Source organism: Pavona decussata, unplaced genomic scaffold (assembly GCF_977016875.1).
Source record: "Pavona decussata unplaced genomic scaffold, jaPavDecu1.1 SCAFFOLD_135, whole genome shotgun sequence".
NCBI classification, from domain to species: domain Eukaryota; kingdom Metazoa; phylum Cnidaria; class Anthozoa; order Scleractinia; family Agariciidae; genus Pavona; species Pavona decussata.
In genome coordinates, this window is record NW_028145548.1 from 199,376 (window position 1) to 214,838 (window position 15,463).

A 15,463-nucleotide genomic window follows, 5' to 3' on the forward strand; every position below is an offset into this window, starting at 1 on the left:
GTTTGTGCTTGTTTCACAAGACCAGGGGGTGGTTGAGAGACAACACACTGTTCAGCAGTAGAAGAAGGAATTTTTTCCAAAGAATCATCCTCAAAATCAAGCAGTCGATTAGATAAAGGCTCGTGATCATACCTAACAGTGTTTGCTGCCTTTTCAAGGATTTCAGCTTCGGCTGCAAGGCGTGCAGCCTCGTCTTCGGCTTCTTGAGTTTTTCTCCTTTCTTCGGCTTCAAATCTAACTCTCTCAGCTTCGTATTGGACCGGTTCAAGTTTCCTTTTTAGCTTCAATTGTTGCTCAAACTCTTGCTTTCGTCGCTGTTCCTCCATAGCAAGTTGTTTTGCTTTGATTTCCGCCGAAGTCACCTTTGCTCGGATTTCATGAGCACTTCTACTCGAAATTTTACTCGCCTTTAGCGAGCTCAATCCACTAACGCTTTCGTCTGCTCTTTGCTCAAGATGGGCTTTAGCCTCTAATTTCACTTCCTGAACTCTCTCCAGTTCCACTTCGTACCAAGTGAGGGCTTTTTCGTGCTCGTTTTCCGGAATAACAGCCACCAGTCGATCATTTAGAACACGTGCTTCGTTTATACATTCTTCCAGAATATGAACATATCCGCGGATAATGGCCTTTCTTCCAAATTGCTCGATAGAACTGTTCAATTTCTTTATGGTATTCGTAATTCGTCGCTTCACAGACGCTCGCTTGTTTCTCAGGATAACAATTTGTGTATTCATAGCTCCACGCACTTCCAAATGCAGACCGCCATCGGTCGGATCGGTCGATTCCATAACAAATTCTTCGATTCACTCGTCGTATCCGGTTCGTTTAGGACCAGAAAAATGTTCCCGCGGCTCCCAAATCCAAATCTCTTACCTCGGGTAACATTTTGATGACTTTTTAATGACTACAAGCATTTTTACACCAGCTGTAAAAAACTTACAATCCGTAGTACATTTCTCCAAAAACCATGCCATGTGCTCTCATCCGGGTACCAAAACAAAAAAACAACGTCATGTCCGATTACACGAAATGTCATTAAGATGTAAACAATCAAAATAAAGTCTGACGATTTTATGGCGGTAACAAACCGTCCGGCGATTGTTCGGTGAGCGCCATCTTGAACTGCAGTTGTTTGAGCCACTTGGCTAAGGCTGATTTGGTGTAGGGCATCCCGAATAATTAATGTGCAGATTTGAAGCTACCATGAAGAAAAAAAAAAGATACCGAGCCCATATTTAGACACGGTCTGCCCTCAGGGCATCCCGCATAATAAACGTATTATGCCCAAACACAACGACCACAGTTATGTAATAAACACTCGACTGCAAAAACGTTGACACCTAAGAAGCATAAACCATGAACGATGAGACCCAACGGATTTGTGGCCTAAGTTGGCCTAAGCTGGCCTAAGTTGGCCTAAATTGGCCAACTTGACACTTTAAGGAAATCTTGGACAGTTTCCATCATTCATCATGCACGTGCAACTAATTTTGGTTATCAACCGTTGCTCAAGAATAGAATATTATGCAAATACAATTTAGTACACTTATACCCATAAAGCCATTGGGTCTCATCGTTCACGGTTTATGCTTTTTAGGTGTCAACGTTTTTGCAATCGAGTGTATCCTCTGCATTCACGAGTAGCTTATAAGAGCCTTTGATTGATCACCTTGAGGTCACCTTAGTGAAGCAAACTATGGAAATAGAAAACGGTTCCTGTTTGCGACAGTAGTCTGCTGATCTATTGAATTGTGAGACAATGATCTGGTTTTAAGCCCACCGTATAGCCGCCTGCTGGTCTCAAAACTTCTTTGTGCCTGAGTGAACACTCATCGGGAAGAGTTAATTTGGCAATGGCCGAAGGAAAGGAAGACGAATACAACGAAGAAGTTAAAGCGACAAAGGATCTAAAGGCTTGTAGAAAAAAAATTGAACAGGAAATACCGAAGGAATCTGACGTTGCAAGTTCCGTGGCCAGCTTCTTACATCCGTCGGATCAAACAGACTGGAAACGGATAAAATATTACAAAGGAAATGTAAGTGTTTTCATTTCATGGCCGACAAACTGTTTTTAAAATATCTGCATAATTTCTGACACTGACAAAGTTCTTTAACTTCAACTTCGCTTACTTACGAAATGATTGTTTTATTCTAGTTGAAAAAGACGACCAAAGAGAACTTTAAAAAATGTCTGACAGTCAAGGCGATAAAATTGAAAGAAGGAGGTCCACATGCCGAACATAATGATAATACACTTGGTATGCGTTGGCACGCGCTTCTCGGCAGCGACGTGCTCAGCAAGAAGAAAGTTAAAGGCGAAAAATTGGCGGCCAAAGAGTTAGTTCAAAGCCTCCAGGAACAGTTCGGCGTTAAACTCTTGGACTGTGATTTTCCCCTGTACGGCTACGTGTACAACAAAGACGAGATAGCACCCAATATTTATCTGTGGCATGATGCGGGAGCAGACGCAATAGGCTGGTATTACGACGGAATATCAAAACGATTCAAGTTTGTCATTGTAGAGTGGGAAGTTAGTGACCTACTGGAATTTTGGAAGAAATCAACTACATATGGAATGTACTTACACCAGGGCTTGGTCTACGCAAGGCTTCTTCAACTGCATATGAAACTCGATTACCTGCCACCCATCCTGCTCGTACCGATTTCATTTCGTAACGGGCAAGATATCCAACCTGGCTTCTTCTATGATTATCCAGACGAGTGCAAAGACGCCATAAAGCGCGATTGTTGGTCCACGACACTGCCCAAGCCGCCACTGGTGATTCAACCAAAAATGCCATTCAAGCCGTCTTTGAAAGACGGAGAAGTTGACGGAGATATGCTGCTGAAAGATCTCTTTGCCGATGGAGCTAAAGTAAAGGACTTTCTGAAGTTTCTCGAATATAGCTCCTTGCAAATCCGCCGCAATGGAGACGAAATGGAATTGGAGTGACTTGGCGCTCTCCATGTCTTTTATGCAGCAGATACCACTCTCTGATGAGTCAAGAACTTTTTGTTTAGACGGATGCGACTCGGTTTAGTAGTCTTTAGCCGCTTCGTTGCACGAAATACATTTTTTAACCAGTAATCGATTTATCTTGGTCTTACTGTGACAAATAGCATGTAGTTGGCAGTCAAATAATGGAATCAAATCACAGTTTAACACTGAAATAGAATTTTATGTATAAACTATCCTGCAAGGAAGGCCGCGCAGTTCAAAATTCCATAGTAAGCTAAAACTGAACAGCCGCAATCGATTTCGGTTTTATACTTTTTAAGGGTTATTTTCGTCTTTAAACAGCAGTTTTAGCATATTAAATTCGTTTGTTATTCGAGTGGTACAGGAATCTTTTCATTGAAAACGCCACGATCGTGTTCAAATACAGTATCAGTTAGACCGCCTATTGTAAACAGGAAGTGTTAGAGCAATCTACTTTCAAATGTCAAATTCAATTCGTAGGTGAGTTTGCTAAGCTTTACAAAAACTCGTTGAGCGGCCGCTTGACGTAATTGACTGAGGTCTAATCCCACGAAGGGCAAGTAAAATACGCAAATTTTTTAACGCTTTTTATGAGATTAGAACTGTTTTAATACGTCCCTGACATGAAGTACACCGTTAGCTGTCATCGAATAGCCATATTTACTTCGTTTTTAGTTTGCTTGTTATTTTCTTACACTGTACTGTACTGAAATAATTCTAGAAATGTTTTTTGAAATTAAATCCATTGACCGCCATTGGGTGACCTTCTCAGAAAAACAGGAAGTCGATGATGTAATGCGGTTGGACTTTCCCTATTAAATGAGACATCAAATTGTTTTGAGTCTCTGGGCTGTTGTGTAAATTAAAGTGTTGCATATATAAATTTTCTGAGTAAACTTTACTCAAAAAATTGTAACTGCTGTCCAAATATTATACCTGTCGACAAATGGTGTGTTACAATCGAAAATAATTATCTTATCGTTTATACGGGGCGTTTATACTCTGAAAACAGAATTACAAGTATTAACATATGGTAATTTGAAGTGTTCTCTAGTATATTGTTTGATATGCAAATATCCTTGTCCTCGACTGGTTCATTAATTATAATTTTGTCATCTTTCATTGGGCTTATTGTATAGTTGTATTGTTATTTTGGGCGATTTATAATGTGCCTAACAGACCAGTTTCTGACTAGTTCAAGGCCTTCGTTACTCCCGTTCTCTTTTATGATGTTTTTGGCCACGTGATTGTTCACGTTATCGCATCTGATATTCTTGGTTGTTTTGAGCGATTTCGTATTATAACTTTTATTCCATGCTTTTTGAACACCTCCATTTGTTTCTGATTAAATAAACAAGGAGCCGTCCGCCGATTGTTCTGTGAGCGCCATCTTGAACTGCAGTTGTTTGAGCCACTGCCTAAGGCTGATTTGGTGTCTTTGTTGATCCGCCGACGAGACTGGGATTTGCGCAGGCGCGCAAACGCAGCTTGTGAGAGCTAGAACGGGAAAATAAAAAGTTTGAGGGAGAAAATCTTCACAAAGACACATCATGGCCTAGGCAAAATATTGTCTCCTGAGAATGTCCAATCAACCCAAAGTGGTTTAAAGGGGAAGCGTTAGAGGGATTTTGACCTTTTGTTGTAAAAATGCTACAACAGTTCATCACTTGGTTGCAAAATAATTTCAGAACACCGAGAAAAAGAAATCCATTGCATTCTTGAAAGGAAGAATTAGTGATCTGCTCTACTACATTTTGGAAACGAAAATGAATGCAAGAATTTTTAAAAAGATTAGCCTTTTTTCGAGTTGCAATCCATTCTGGTCCAGTACATCTCTGGCCAGAGACATTCATCGACAGCTTAATCGACTGGGGTAATATTTACAACAAAACCGAACCAGTATTTAGAGCAATGGACGACGTTGGTTCGATTCGTATGATGTCCCATTTCCTTACTAAGGCAAACGCTTAGTAGGATGTTCATGGGTCTGCTTAGTACTTTAACAACACTACAGAGTTAATTATCTGGTCACATATTTTTTTTTCAGGTTTCTGTTGATAGAAAAACGTTTTGGGGGTTTTGTAATGACACTAAATCCCTGTGACACCGAAGTGACCGTCTACCTCAAGCGAAGACCTTCTCGAAATCCTACTGGAATCAGGTGCCAATCTAACACAGCACATTGAATTTGTCATAGTGAAGTGAATATCACCTTTCTCAATCCCTTAAGGTTTGTTCACAAGAGATTGAATTCAATGAGATGTTTTTAAAAGAAGCCTGGTGTTAAAATATGTTCTCGCTATTGGCAAAACCAAGAATGCAGCACAACCCTGTTTGACTAATGACGAGACGAACAGTTTGTTTCTGATCTCCTCGACTAACCAACCACACCCCTTCTTCACCCTTGATAATGCGGCCCCTTAAATTTATGTAATTTCAAATAAACACCATTTCCTCCAACGAAACGTATTCGGAAAGAGCGCGCAAACAAATAGACTGTTTCAAATAAAGCAGGTTTATTGAAGTTGAGAACGCAAGGCATAAAATGTGGTCATTCATTTCCAAACCGTCACGTTTACAGACACCATAAAGCTACCTGTCATATAGCCTTACAGTAAATGATGTTACTTTTGAAGATACTGGTTATAGTAATGTTCAGTCTGCAAATATTGTATTATAAATAAACTGTACACTCTCTCCAGTTATGACATTTGTTTTTTCTAGGGCAAATTCATAGCTGTCTTAAACACTGAGTCCCCTGGGCCCCTCCTCGAGATTCGCCACTGATTTTTAAATAAACAAGGAGCCGTCCGGCGATTGTTCTGTGAGCGCCATCTTGAACTGCAGTTGCTTGAGCCACTTGGCCAAGGCTGATTTGGTGTCTTTGTTGATCCGTCGCCGAGACTGGACTTTACGCAAACGCGCATGTGCAGCTTGTGAGAGCTGGAACGACAAAAATGAAGAATTTGAGAAGAAAGAAAAATCTTCACAAGAATACATCATAGGGGATCAACTTTTGTCCTCTGGGAGTGTCCAGTCAATCCAAAGTGGTTAGAAGGGGAAGCGTTATAAAGATTTTTGTTCTTGTGTTGTGAAAATGCTACAACTGTACATCTACTTAGTTACAAAATAATGCTAGAACACCGGGAAAAAAGAAATCAACTAAATTCTTGAAAGGAACAATTCATGATCTGTTCTTGTACCTTTTGGAAACGAAACATTTTGAGAACTTGAAAAGGTTAGCCTAACTCTTTTTTCGGGTTTCAATCCATTCTGATCCAGTACATCTCTGGCCAGAGACATCCATTGACAGTTTAATCGACTGGGGTGGTAATATTTATAACCAAACTAGACGATTACTTAGGGCACTGGACGATCAAATCCGGAGGTCGTGGGCTCGATTCGTATGGTCACCCATTTCCTAACTAGGGCTAACACTCAATCTACAGAGCTAATTCTCTGGTCACATCATTACTTTTTTTAGGTTTCTGTTGATAGAAAAACGTTTTTGGGTTTTTGAAATTACATTAAATCCCTGTGACACTTTCCCTTTTAAAGGGACAAGTCGAAGACTCAAGTTCAGCTGAAGAATCCTCGTCTCCTCCTCCTCCGACAGTAGCATGCAACAATTCGATCCATCAATTCAAGCCGTATAATTCCATCGTTTCATAACTGCAAGAGGTGTCCCTGTAATTTAGGCTGACGTTTAAGTCAGCGTTAAGTCAGCCTAAGGCTCTGTCGATAAAAAAACGTTTTAGGTTTTTGAAATGACGCTAAATCTGTGACACTTTCCCTAAAAAGAGCAAGACACAAATTCAGCTAAAAAATCCGTGTCTCCTCCTCAAGCGTGGGGGCGCGGTGGTGTGGTGGTCAGCGCGTTGGAGTTTCGATCCGACGGTTGGAAGATCTGAGGGTCTTTGGTTCGAGGCCAGGTTGGTCTCTACATTGCTGTGTTGTTTCCTTAGACAAGAAACTTTGCTACACATTGTCTCTCTTCACCCAGGTGTATAAATGGGTACTGGTGACATACTGCTGGGGGTAACCCTGCGATTAACTAGCATCATATCCAGGGGGGAGTAGAAATACTCCTAGTTGCTTCATGCTACAGACACCGGGCTAAACTCCGACCGTGTGCGCCACTTAGGCTCTAGTGCGACTTTACCTTTTTACTGGCCGTGAAACACGTTTCGACAGTAGCATGCAACAATTCGATCTATCAATTCACGTCGTATAAACAAGAAGAGTGGTTCCATCGTTTTATGACTGTAAGACGAGTCCCAGCGTTTTGGGCTGACATTTAAGTCAAAGACGAAATATATGGAATTGATACAAAGTCACTGAAACAGAAATAACTTAACAATGTCAGTTTAATTGCAACCTTTGTTCTTACCCCTTGGGAAAAGCAGTAAGTTAGGATAGGATACCACATCGGATACAGCTGTTAGAAGAAAAAAAAGAAAAACAACTATTAAACGTAGATTGACTCAGAGACGTTTTATTGATTATCTAAAGAAATTCAGTTGGTTCCGCTCTACTACGCAAACGCCACTTTCGTAACTAATTAGAAGTCGAATGAGAACATTCTTGATTCCTCACTTGTGTTCTCCCGCGTTTGACACATTGACGTGTAGAGTCGTGCCCACTTTACTTACTGTTGGCTCCGTCCCGGCTAAAAGCCCGAGGATTTTTTCGAAAATTTACCAACTCAGTAACACATCCGCTCATACGGAAAACGGTAAGATTTTCCGTAAAGATTGAGAACTTTCATACGACGTTAATCTCGCCAATACGGGCACTTTCGCTACTTCTAAGCTTCTTCAACACGACACACCAGGCAGGTACATATATACCATCAGTTCTTTGACAAAAAAATACAAACTTATGCCTGGTGATAATGTGTTGGTGTCTTAGTGGGAATGGGTAAGACAATTTGCCATATTTGATGTTCAGATTGACGGATTATTTTGGTTTTGGTTGCACGACACTCAGCTGACAACCGCTATATACCATCAACTATTTACAACTAAAGAAACAATTTGTATCAAAGAATTTAAACAAACAATTTCCAAAACAAAAAAAAATTCACTGTCTCATGTTCCTCATGTTCAACCCTTAGAATTCAAAATTGCCGTCTTGCCAAGAGCCACATTAGCCGTAGCTCAAGAGCTGAAAACACTGTTCGCATGAGATCAAAGTTTGAACCAGTATCTGTCTTCCTCCAAACTAGTTTAGCGGCTCTCTTCTCGAACTTTGCACTATAAATCCAGCCAGACTAAATGCGCAGGCTTAACTGAGCCAAGAAGCGTCATTTACGTTGGCCAGCTTTATGCTTACCTTGGGTAGTGGGGTGGAATTGCATTCTTGCAGAGCTTCAATTAAATTCAAGAAGTGATGACTGACGCTCAGTGTTAACTGGAAATAAGGAAAGTAACTTATAGTAAATACGACAACAATCCAGTTATTTTTGGTAATGCATTTTTTATATCCCACATATCACATAGTCTCATGGCAATTTAAAATTCTTCTGTGGGGTGAGATCGGACATCAGCATGTAAAGGCGCCACTGGCAGTCGCTATCAGTCCATATTTTGATCTCACCCAACCCACACATGAATGGGAAAGACAACAGAAACCAGAGATGGAGATAGACCACCACTACATCCCCTACTCTTTTCAAACACGGTGTGGGTTCTTTAATGTCCCACAGATAATGAGATTATTAGGAACAAGTGTTGTCAGAGGGGATCTACGGTTTATCGTTCTCATCCAAGAAGAGTGGAAATTCTAACCTTTTGCAGATGTCATTACAAACGCAACATTTTCTCGGCTTCAGTTATTTAAAGACCCCGAGTGTTGATCCGGCCGGGGTTTGAACCCTCGACCTTCGGCATGGTAGTCCGGTACTCTACCAACTGAGCTAACCGGCGGTAATGCGCCACGGGGCGTGTACAACGGAATCTTCGTGACCTTTGTTGGGATGCTGGTGCAGTGCTCTATCAAGTCAACTGAGAGCTGGTCACGGGTTCAAATGCCGTTCGAAGCAAAATCTTTTCCAGGGTTTCTATTTGCAGCTGTTTCAGTTTGATACATAATGGCGATTGTCTCTCATTTATTAATTTTTTTTATCCGCCGTTCAAATACATCAATTTCATACATAGTATTTCAAGTCTAGAATCTCTATATCTTAAGCTAAGGTTAACTCGGAATCGAACTGAACGAACCCTACTTACCTTGAACTCAACTAACTAGAACTTTCGTTATCGGGATTCAACCGTCATTGTCTTTTTTCAAGGATTTTGCACAACGTGGCCAATAAATTCAAAACAGTTAAAGGAATTCTCACCTCTTTAGCTTGTGTCAGAAGGTGCAATATTCCAGGCGTCACTTTACCCCAGAATTCCATCACAATCGAGGTAGCCTGGGTTGAAGGTTCACCTGGACTCGTCGTATGATCACAGTAGAGAGTCCATAACTGAAATGATGACAGATGAAACATTGGGCGCCAAAAGTCAAATAGTTCATTTTACAGTTGTGTGCTTAGTGACCTGGCCTTTGAGTCAAAGCGAGGCTGAATTTGACTTTTTTTCGATACAAACCTCAGTGCTTTTCAAATGTAAATGCAAAATAGCATAAAAGCGACATGATTTTCATATGAAAAACAGTGAGGTTTGTAGCAGAGCAAAATCAACTCCATTCTCGATTCAACTCAAAGGCCAGGTTACTTAGCACACAACTGTAAAATGGGCTATTGTTCTAAACTATTTTACTGCTAGACTTTTCTTTAAAACAGAGCAGTCATGACAGAGTAACTAACTTAATTATCGCTTGCAGTGCTAACAGAAAATAAAGTAGAAAAAAGACACTTAAGAAACAAGTTTTAAATGTCTGTTGGGAATTTGTGCCAAACAACATGCTTGACGCCCAACCGGTTATAGCCTCCCACGCATTCGTTTTTAGTGGACTCGTATTACCAAAAAACGACTGCTACGCGCTGCGTTGGTTATCTATCATCTCATATCCAACGCGCGCTCAAGAATAATTGTCAACTAAATCGCGTGAAAAACGATGAAAGGTGTTACGTCAGCACATGATGAACTTACCTCACACACGTTAAACGCATGGTATAGGGCAGATTTACTCAAAGGCTCCTGAAAAACAAATTGAAACGTTTTTCGATGTTTTTAATGCAATCTGCTTTACACTCCGGGCTTTAATTGAGTGACTTAATGTTCTTATAATTTCCGTTTCTACATTCTAATTGACAAACGTTAATATCGGTCAACGGTCCAAAGACTTGCCAGGAAGGTGTTAATCTTCTTCTATTAGCAAGAACTGTGGCAATCCCTCCGTCTCCCTTCATGAATACACTTCCACCAAGTTTGTCCGGTTTCCCAAATACATCACTGGTACACTAATACATCATAGGTTACAGTCTTTTGCGAAAGTACGCAACACATTGGCCTGCGTACCTGGCTGTTTTGTTGGAGATTGGTGGTTCGCGGCAGACCCGCGAGAAGAATGGGGAGTGCATGTTTGAAAATGTCACGCTAACGTGAATTGTGCTATTGTTGTGCAACTATGAGGGAGCCTTTAGCCGGGGATCAATGCCACGTTTATTCTCCGAACCAAATCACACACAAGTCACGTGACAGGAATGTCTGTCAAAGTCTCACCTTAAGTTGTTCTGCAAAGCTAAACAGAATTATTAGGACGTAGTCGGCAATATGCGTGTTCTCCTCAAACTTGACCGGGTGACAATTCACATGAGCATGCCGACAGTGTACAAAGTGTGACAAGGAGCCATGCAGTAACCATGCCAACAGACGGATGTGTGTCACGCAATCTAACAATTCTTGACGCCTAGTGTAAGAAAGTACAAGAAAGATAAAAAAGCAGCAAAATTAGAGAAAAATTTGTCTGTGACAGCGTGAAACCTGTGTCAAGGGGACAATCTTTCATAACAAGAAAATGCCCACGTAATACAACAGAAGGATCCTTTAAGCCATTTTAGGAAAAGTTGAGCCTTGTTTGAATCAAAACAGCAAGCAGGTGCTGCTATTATTTTGGCGAACGCCGAAGCGAGCCAGTAGGGCCTGGAGCGAGAGACAGGCCAAACACCGATGGCTTGCTTTGTAATTCGCCGTTCGTGCGAGACAAGCAAAAGCGTGCTCACAGTCTGAGAAACAATGACTTAGGATTAATCTTCACGTGGGAAAGCTTCCGTACATATATTTAAAATTAAGTTAAAAATTTACTTCGGGAGTGAAACAACCCGGAAAACATCACTTGAGAATATAATTTCGTGTTACTTGTACCACTTCGCGATTATTCTAATTCGTTCAAATTTTACAACGTGGCAAAACTATCCAGTAATAAAACAGACGGGAATGGTGTTCAAGTTGAGAAAGGGAATGAAAAATTTACCATCAGGTGCTCACGTTCTCCACAAAACATTGCATTTGATCATTTCACGTTGTTTGACCGAGTACGCCGAAGAAATGTACCAAAATTTATAACGCACGTGCAAAGCCTTTGTTTTGGTCATTAAACCATATTGCTTTGTGACATTCTTGTTGCTGTGGCTGTAGGAGCTTCTTAAACTCCCAATTAATCCACACGGCTGAAACGAAATTTGAGCCGACCGCCTCAAAGCTAAACAATGGGGGTATCTTTATACGATTTTTTAATTTTTGGGGTTAAAGCGTAAGAGTTGTTTTGAGAATTTCGTGCTACAATATCAACATACATTTAATGATATTTCCTCACTGTTCTTCAAATAATTCCCCACTCTAGAAACTGCGGGGAGACTGGCACGAGTGAGGGATTATGAGATCGTTTGAGTGGAAGGATGGAAATTACGCCGCTGAATAAATGTATTTTGCGGTAGTCACTTGTATAGAAAATACTCCTTCAGGTAAAAACTATTTACAAGGAGCTATGCTACCCTGAAAAATTACCGATAGTGTACTTCGTCGGCGCTATGTTCATCCGTCTGACTCAAAGATCCCACAATCCCTTAATCTTAAAAAGAGAGCAAGGCTGATTTCACGGTCAGGGAAGTATATTTTTTCAATCGTGGAAAAGGCATGGCCTTTCTTCTTCAGGGTATGTTTGAGATTGACCCTGTGGCAAGAGACGTTACAATTTAAAACATTTACAATAGATACCCTAAAAACATAGCCTAACGTTACAAACGTTACAATTTGAAAATTGAAAATACAACTGGTCTATAGGCATGAGCTAACATTACAACGTGGAAAACGAGAACAAAATGCGTTACAATAAGACATTGGTTCCTGTCTGATTACAGCTTCCGGAGTGGGAATTCTTGTAGTACTCTTTGGGAGAATTTAATAAATTTAATAAATTATTCATTTGTAAAGCGCATTTTACCATTTTACGTTAAAAATAAAATGTGTCAAAAATGCCTAAAACAACATTACTCAAGATGAAAACGCTTTACAATTTTATCTTTGGTGATCGTTCCCTTCATTTCAGTTTATGATCTGAAGGTTTCGACAAGTTTTGACATTCTACCGAGAAATCACGCAGTTACTATTGGGGACTTACTTGCAGATCTTGAAGTTAGAGATCACAAATGAAATGATGAAAAAAATTCTCTTTAAAACCTTATTAATAATTCATAAAGAAATAACAAAAGAAATGAATGTTTAATGAGTGTCTTTAGATCTGATAAAGACACGGCTAAACTTTACGTCCTATTTTTTAGACCAAATTTACCCCAAATCTATCACAGATTTTAAAGCCGTTCAAAAAACTCGCAGCACGTGTTTTATCGGGTCTAAAAACACTCGGCTTCGCCCCGTGTTTTTAAATCCGACAAAACACTACTGCTCGTTTTTTAAACATAACATAATTTGCATCGCTGTTTAACAAATTTATTACTTGGATATCATGAAGTCAGTGGTAACAAATGAAATGATGATGGAGAAAGCAAGGGGGGGGGGGGGGGGGTTAACGATTAATGTTAAGCTTTGAAGAATTCTCTGCGTGGGTAATATTGCGCGAATATTATACACTTATCCGGCTGTTTCAGAGCCTTCAAAAAGATAATGAAACAAATCTTAATCAACTGAAGCTAATTCACATAAAAATAACCTCAGCAAATTGTCCGGACCGGAAGCTGGAAAACACAGGGCAGTTCTCGCGAGATAAATAAACTGTCTTCCCGTCACATTCCACCTCTGTATAACCATGACAACCATAAAAAGATGGAGGTCCGTCCAGCACGACTTTCAAAGTGTACGGCGTATGCGCTTTCAACAGAACTGGTCTATCGAAAAACACATCAAAACCGAAATAACCGTTCAGCATTTCGCTTTCGGACTCATGGACTCCCTTCTTTGTTGTTAAAATATCCGTAGGTTTAGTCTGAGTGTAGAGTTCTAGAGAAACTGAATATTTGCCGGCTTCGCTCCCGAACATTCTAACGCCACAGAACATAAGAGGAGAACTACTCGTGAGTGTCAAATATTCCGGGCAGGATCCCGAATACATGAACCACTTGCGGGATGCAGGAAACAGGCGACAACGCGTCAGTGTAACTGCTCTTGGCTTCCATGAAAATCTGAGGTCGACGTTAGGCACAGAGCTGAAATACGAAAACATGTTTATGATGTCGTCTTTCAAGAGCAACTTCGTTTGCGGAACATATTCGGCAAATTCTTTCTGCGACATCAGAGGAAAACGAATTTGTTCCACAAGATGCGAATACAACTCTTTCTCTAGCTCAATTGGGGAGTTTTGGTTTTCTGTTTTATGCTGAAAAGCAATCCAGTTGCAGAGCGCGTTAAACAAATCTATTTCCCGCAATCGAAGAGAGTCCCTTTGTAGAAATCTCAACATCAGATCATGGTCAATCTTCAAAAAACCTTCAACTTTAATTGCTTCATTCGTGTGTATATCCACAATGTTCCAACAACGTTGCTGCAACTTTTCGTCCTTTAAAATTTCGGCACATTGCAGAATAGCGAAAGCGTTGGAAACACACAGAACACTCTCCGCGAACTTGGCACATCTTTCAACCAAGTTTGAAACGGAATATTTTGTCGCTAAACGCGATACATCTTGTAAACAGTCCGCTGAGAGTTCAAAGTCATCGTTGTACAGATACAAAAGAAACAGTTTGAAAACCTCTGAATCACAATCGGCAATTTCAATCACCGTTTTTTCCTTTCTCGCGTTGCTCTTTATCAAGTCCAAGAAAACAGGACTATTTTTAGCGAGGATAGAGCTGTGAGCTGGCACAACTACGGCTTTACTCTTTGCTGTTTCTCGAAACGAAAATTCCACATCGGAAAGTAAAGAGCTGTTCCATAAGGGGCTGCTTTGTTCTGCAAATGACTTCACTTTCCATGGGGCACAAAAGCGCTTCTCCTCGGTTGTCGCCTCCTGCGGGGATTTTTCTTTGTCTGTCTCACATGTCGACATCTTTACCGCTGAGTTTGCTCTGCAGTTATTATATTAGCATTGTCCCGCGTGCCGCTGTAATATTTGCGAATGAAACTAAAAGGTCTGTTTGTCCTGTCGTAGGGTTCGAACCTTAAACCACGAGGAACATTAATTTTGATTTCATTTTACAAAAAAATTAAAATAAAATAATAGTTGTGATTGGTCTTTATTCATAAGCAGCGACCGGAAGTCAGGTGGCAAGCGAGCCGGAGTCTTGGTCACAAGGCCTAGGGTCACTTGGAGGTCCGCGGACTTGGCGTCCGCACAGTTTTGTTTGCTCCTGAGGGTTACGCGTCAATCTAAAAACAGATCCATAGGTATTTTTCCGTTCTTAAAAACTAAAGTATATATAGTTGTAGATACTTTCTGTCGCTTTTTATAATGATGAAAAATGAATGTCATGTGGAACTTAGATTCAATGATCCATATAAAAACAAATTAACAAGAGATGTAAAAAATAGAAGCATTTTTCTAGCGTGATTCGACTCGACACAACTCAACTCGGGCAGGAAATTCACTCTTGCTACAAGCAAAACCGCTTTTGTCGTCTTGTAGCAAGACTGAGTGAAGTTCACGACCGAGACAAGTTGAGTCCAGTCGAATCACGAGAAAAAAATGCCTCTCATTTTCAGCCCTTTCAAATTTGTTTTCATTAGAAAGAACCGAAGTTTTTCTGTCGCTGGTTTTTCAGCATTAAAAGCAACAGAAATTATCTACAAGTATGTATAGTTTTTGAGAACAGAGAAAGAGAAAGACCTTCTAGTCATTCGTATCTGTTTTTGGACTGACACGTGACCGTCAGGGAGTTGTCACGCAACTAACAGGACAAAACGTATTCAGTTTGCAACGGTGTGGCATGAGATTTCAAGCTGAGAGCCTTTCATGGCCCACCAAAGTTCAGGCACAATAGGTTAATATTATAAGAAAAATTTGGTTCTCATGCCGTGAATCTTTTGCCTTACTTTCGAGACGTGCAAATACGTCGCTGTGTATCTAAAATTACACTGGGAG

At 40.5% G+C, this 15,463-nt stretch overlaps 3 protein-coding genes across 4 annotated transcripts in view; 1 reads left to right on the forward strand and 2 right to left on the reverse strand.

Annotated features, from left to right (window-relative positions):
- Positions 1-1,559: 1,559 nt before the first annotated feature.
- Positions 1,560-3,441, forward strand: LOC146467471 (uncharacterized). Its single transcript, XM_085125790.1, has 2 exons — positions 1,560-2,036; positions 2,156-3,441. The coding sequence occupies exons 1-2, from the start codon at positions 1,854-1,856 to the stop codon at positions 2,951-2,953; spliced, it is 981 nt and encodes a 326-aa protein (XP_084981916.1). The 5' UTR covers positions 1,560-1,853; the 3' UTR covers positions 2,954-3,441.
- Positions 3,442-5,472: 2,031 nt separating this feature from the next.
- LOC146467472 (protein unc-79 homolog) overlaps positions 5,473-15,463 on the reverse strand; it is a 44,622-nt gene continuing 34,631 nt past the window's right edge. For both annotated transcript variants that reach the window (XM_085125759.1, XM_085125760.1), the window contains 6 exons: positions 10,654-10,840; positions 10,081-10,128; positions 9,324-9,452; positions 8,315-8,392; positions 7,371-7,418; positions 5,473-5,923 (listed from right to left, as the gene is read on the reverse strand). In XM_085125759.1, the coding sequence (XP_084981885.1) occupies positions 5,771-5,923; positions 7,371-7,418; positions 8,315-8,392; positions 9,324-9,452; positions 10,081-10,128; positions 10,654-10,840 (643 nt within the window). In that variant the 3' untranslated portion in view covers positions 5,473-5,770. The remainder of the gene's footprint in view (positions 5,924-7,370; positions 7,419-8,314; positions 8,393-9,323; positions 9,453-10,080; positions 10,129-10,653; positions 10,841-15,463) is intronic.
- On the reverse strand, positions 12,924-14,682 carry LOC146467473 (BTB/POZ domain-containing protein 3-like). Its single transcript, XM_085125775.1, has one exon. The coding sequence runs from the start codon at positions 14,429-14,431 to the stop codon at positions 13,085-13,087; it is 1,347 nt and encodes a 448-aa protein (XP_084981901.1). The 5' UTR covers positions 14,432-14,682; the 3' UTR covers positions 12,924-13,084.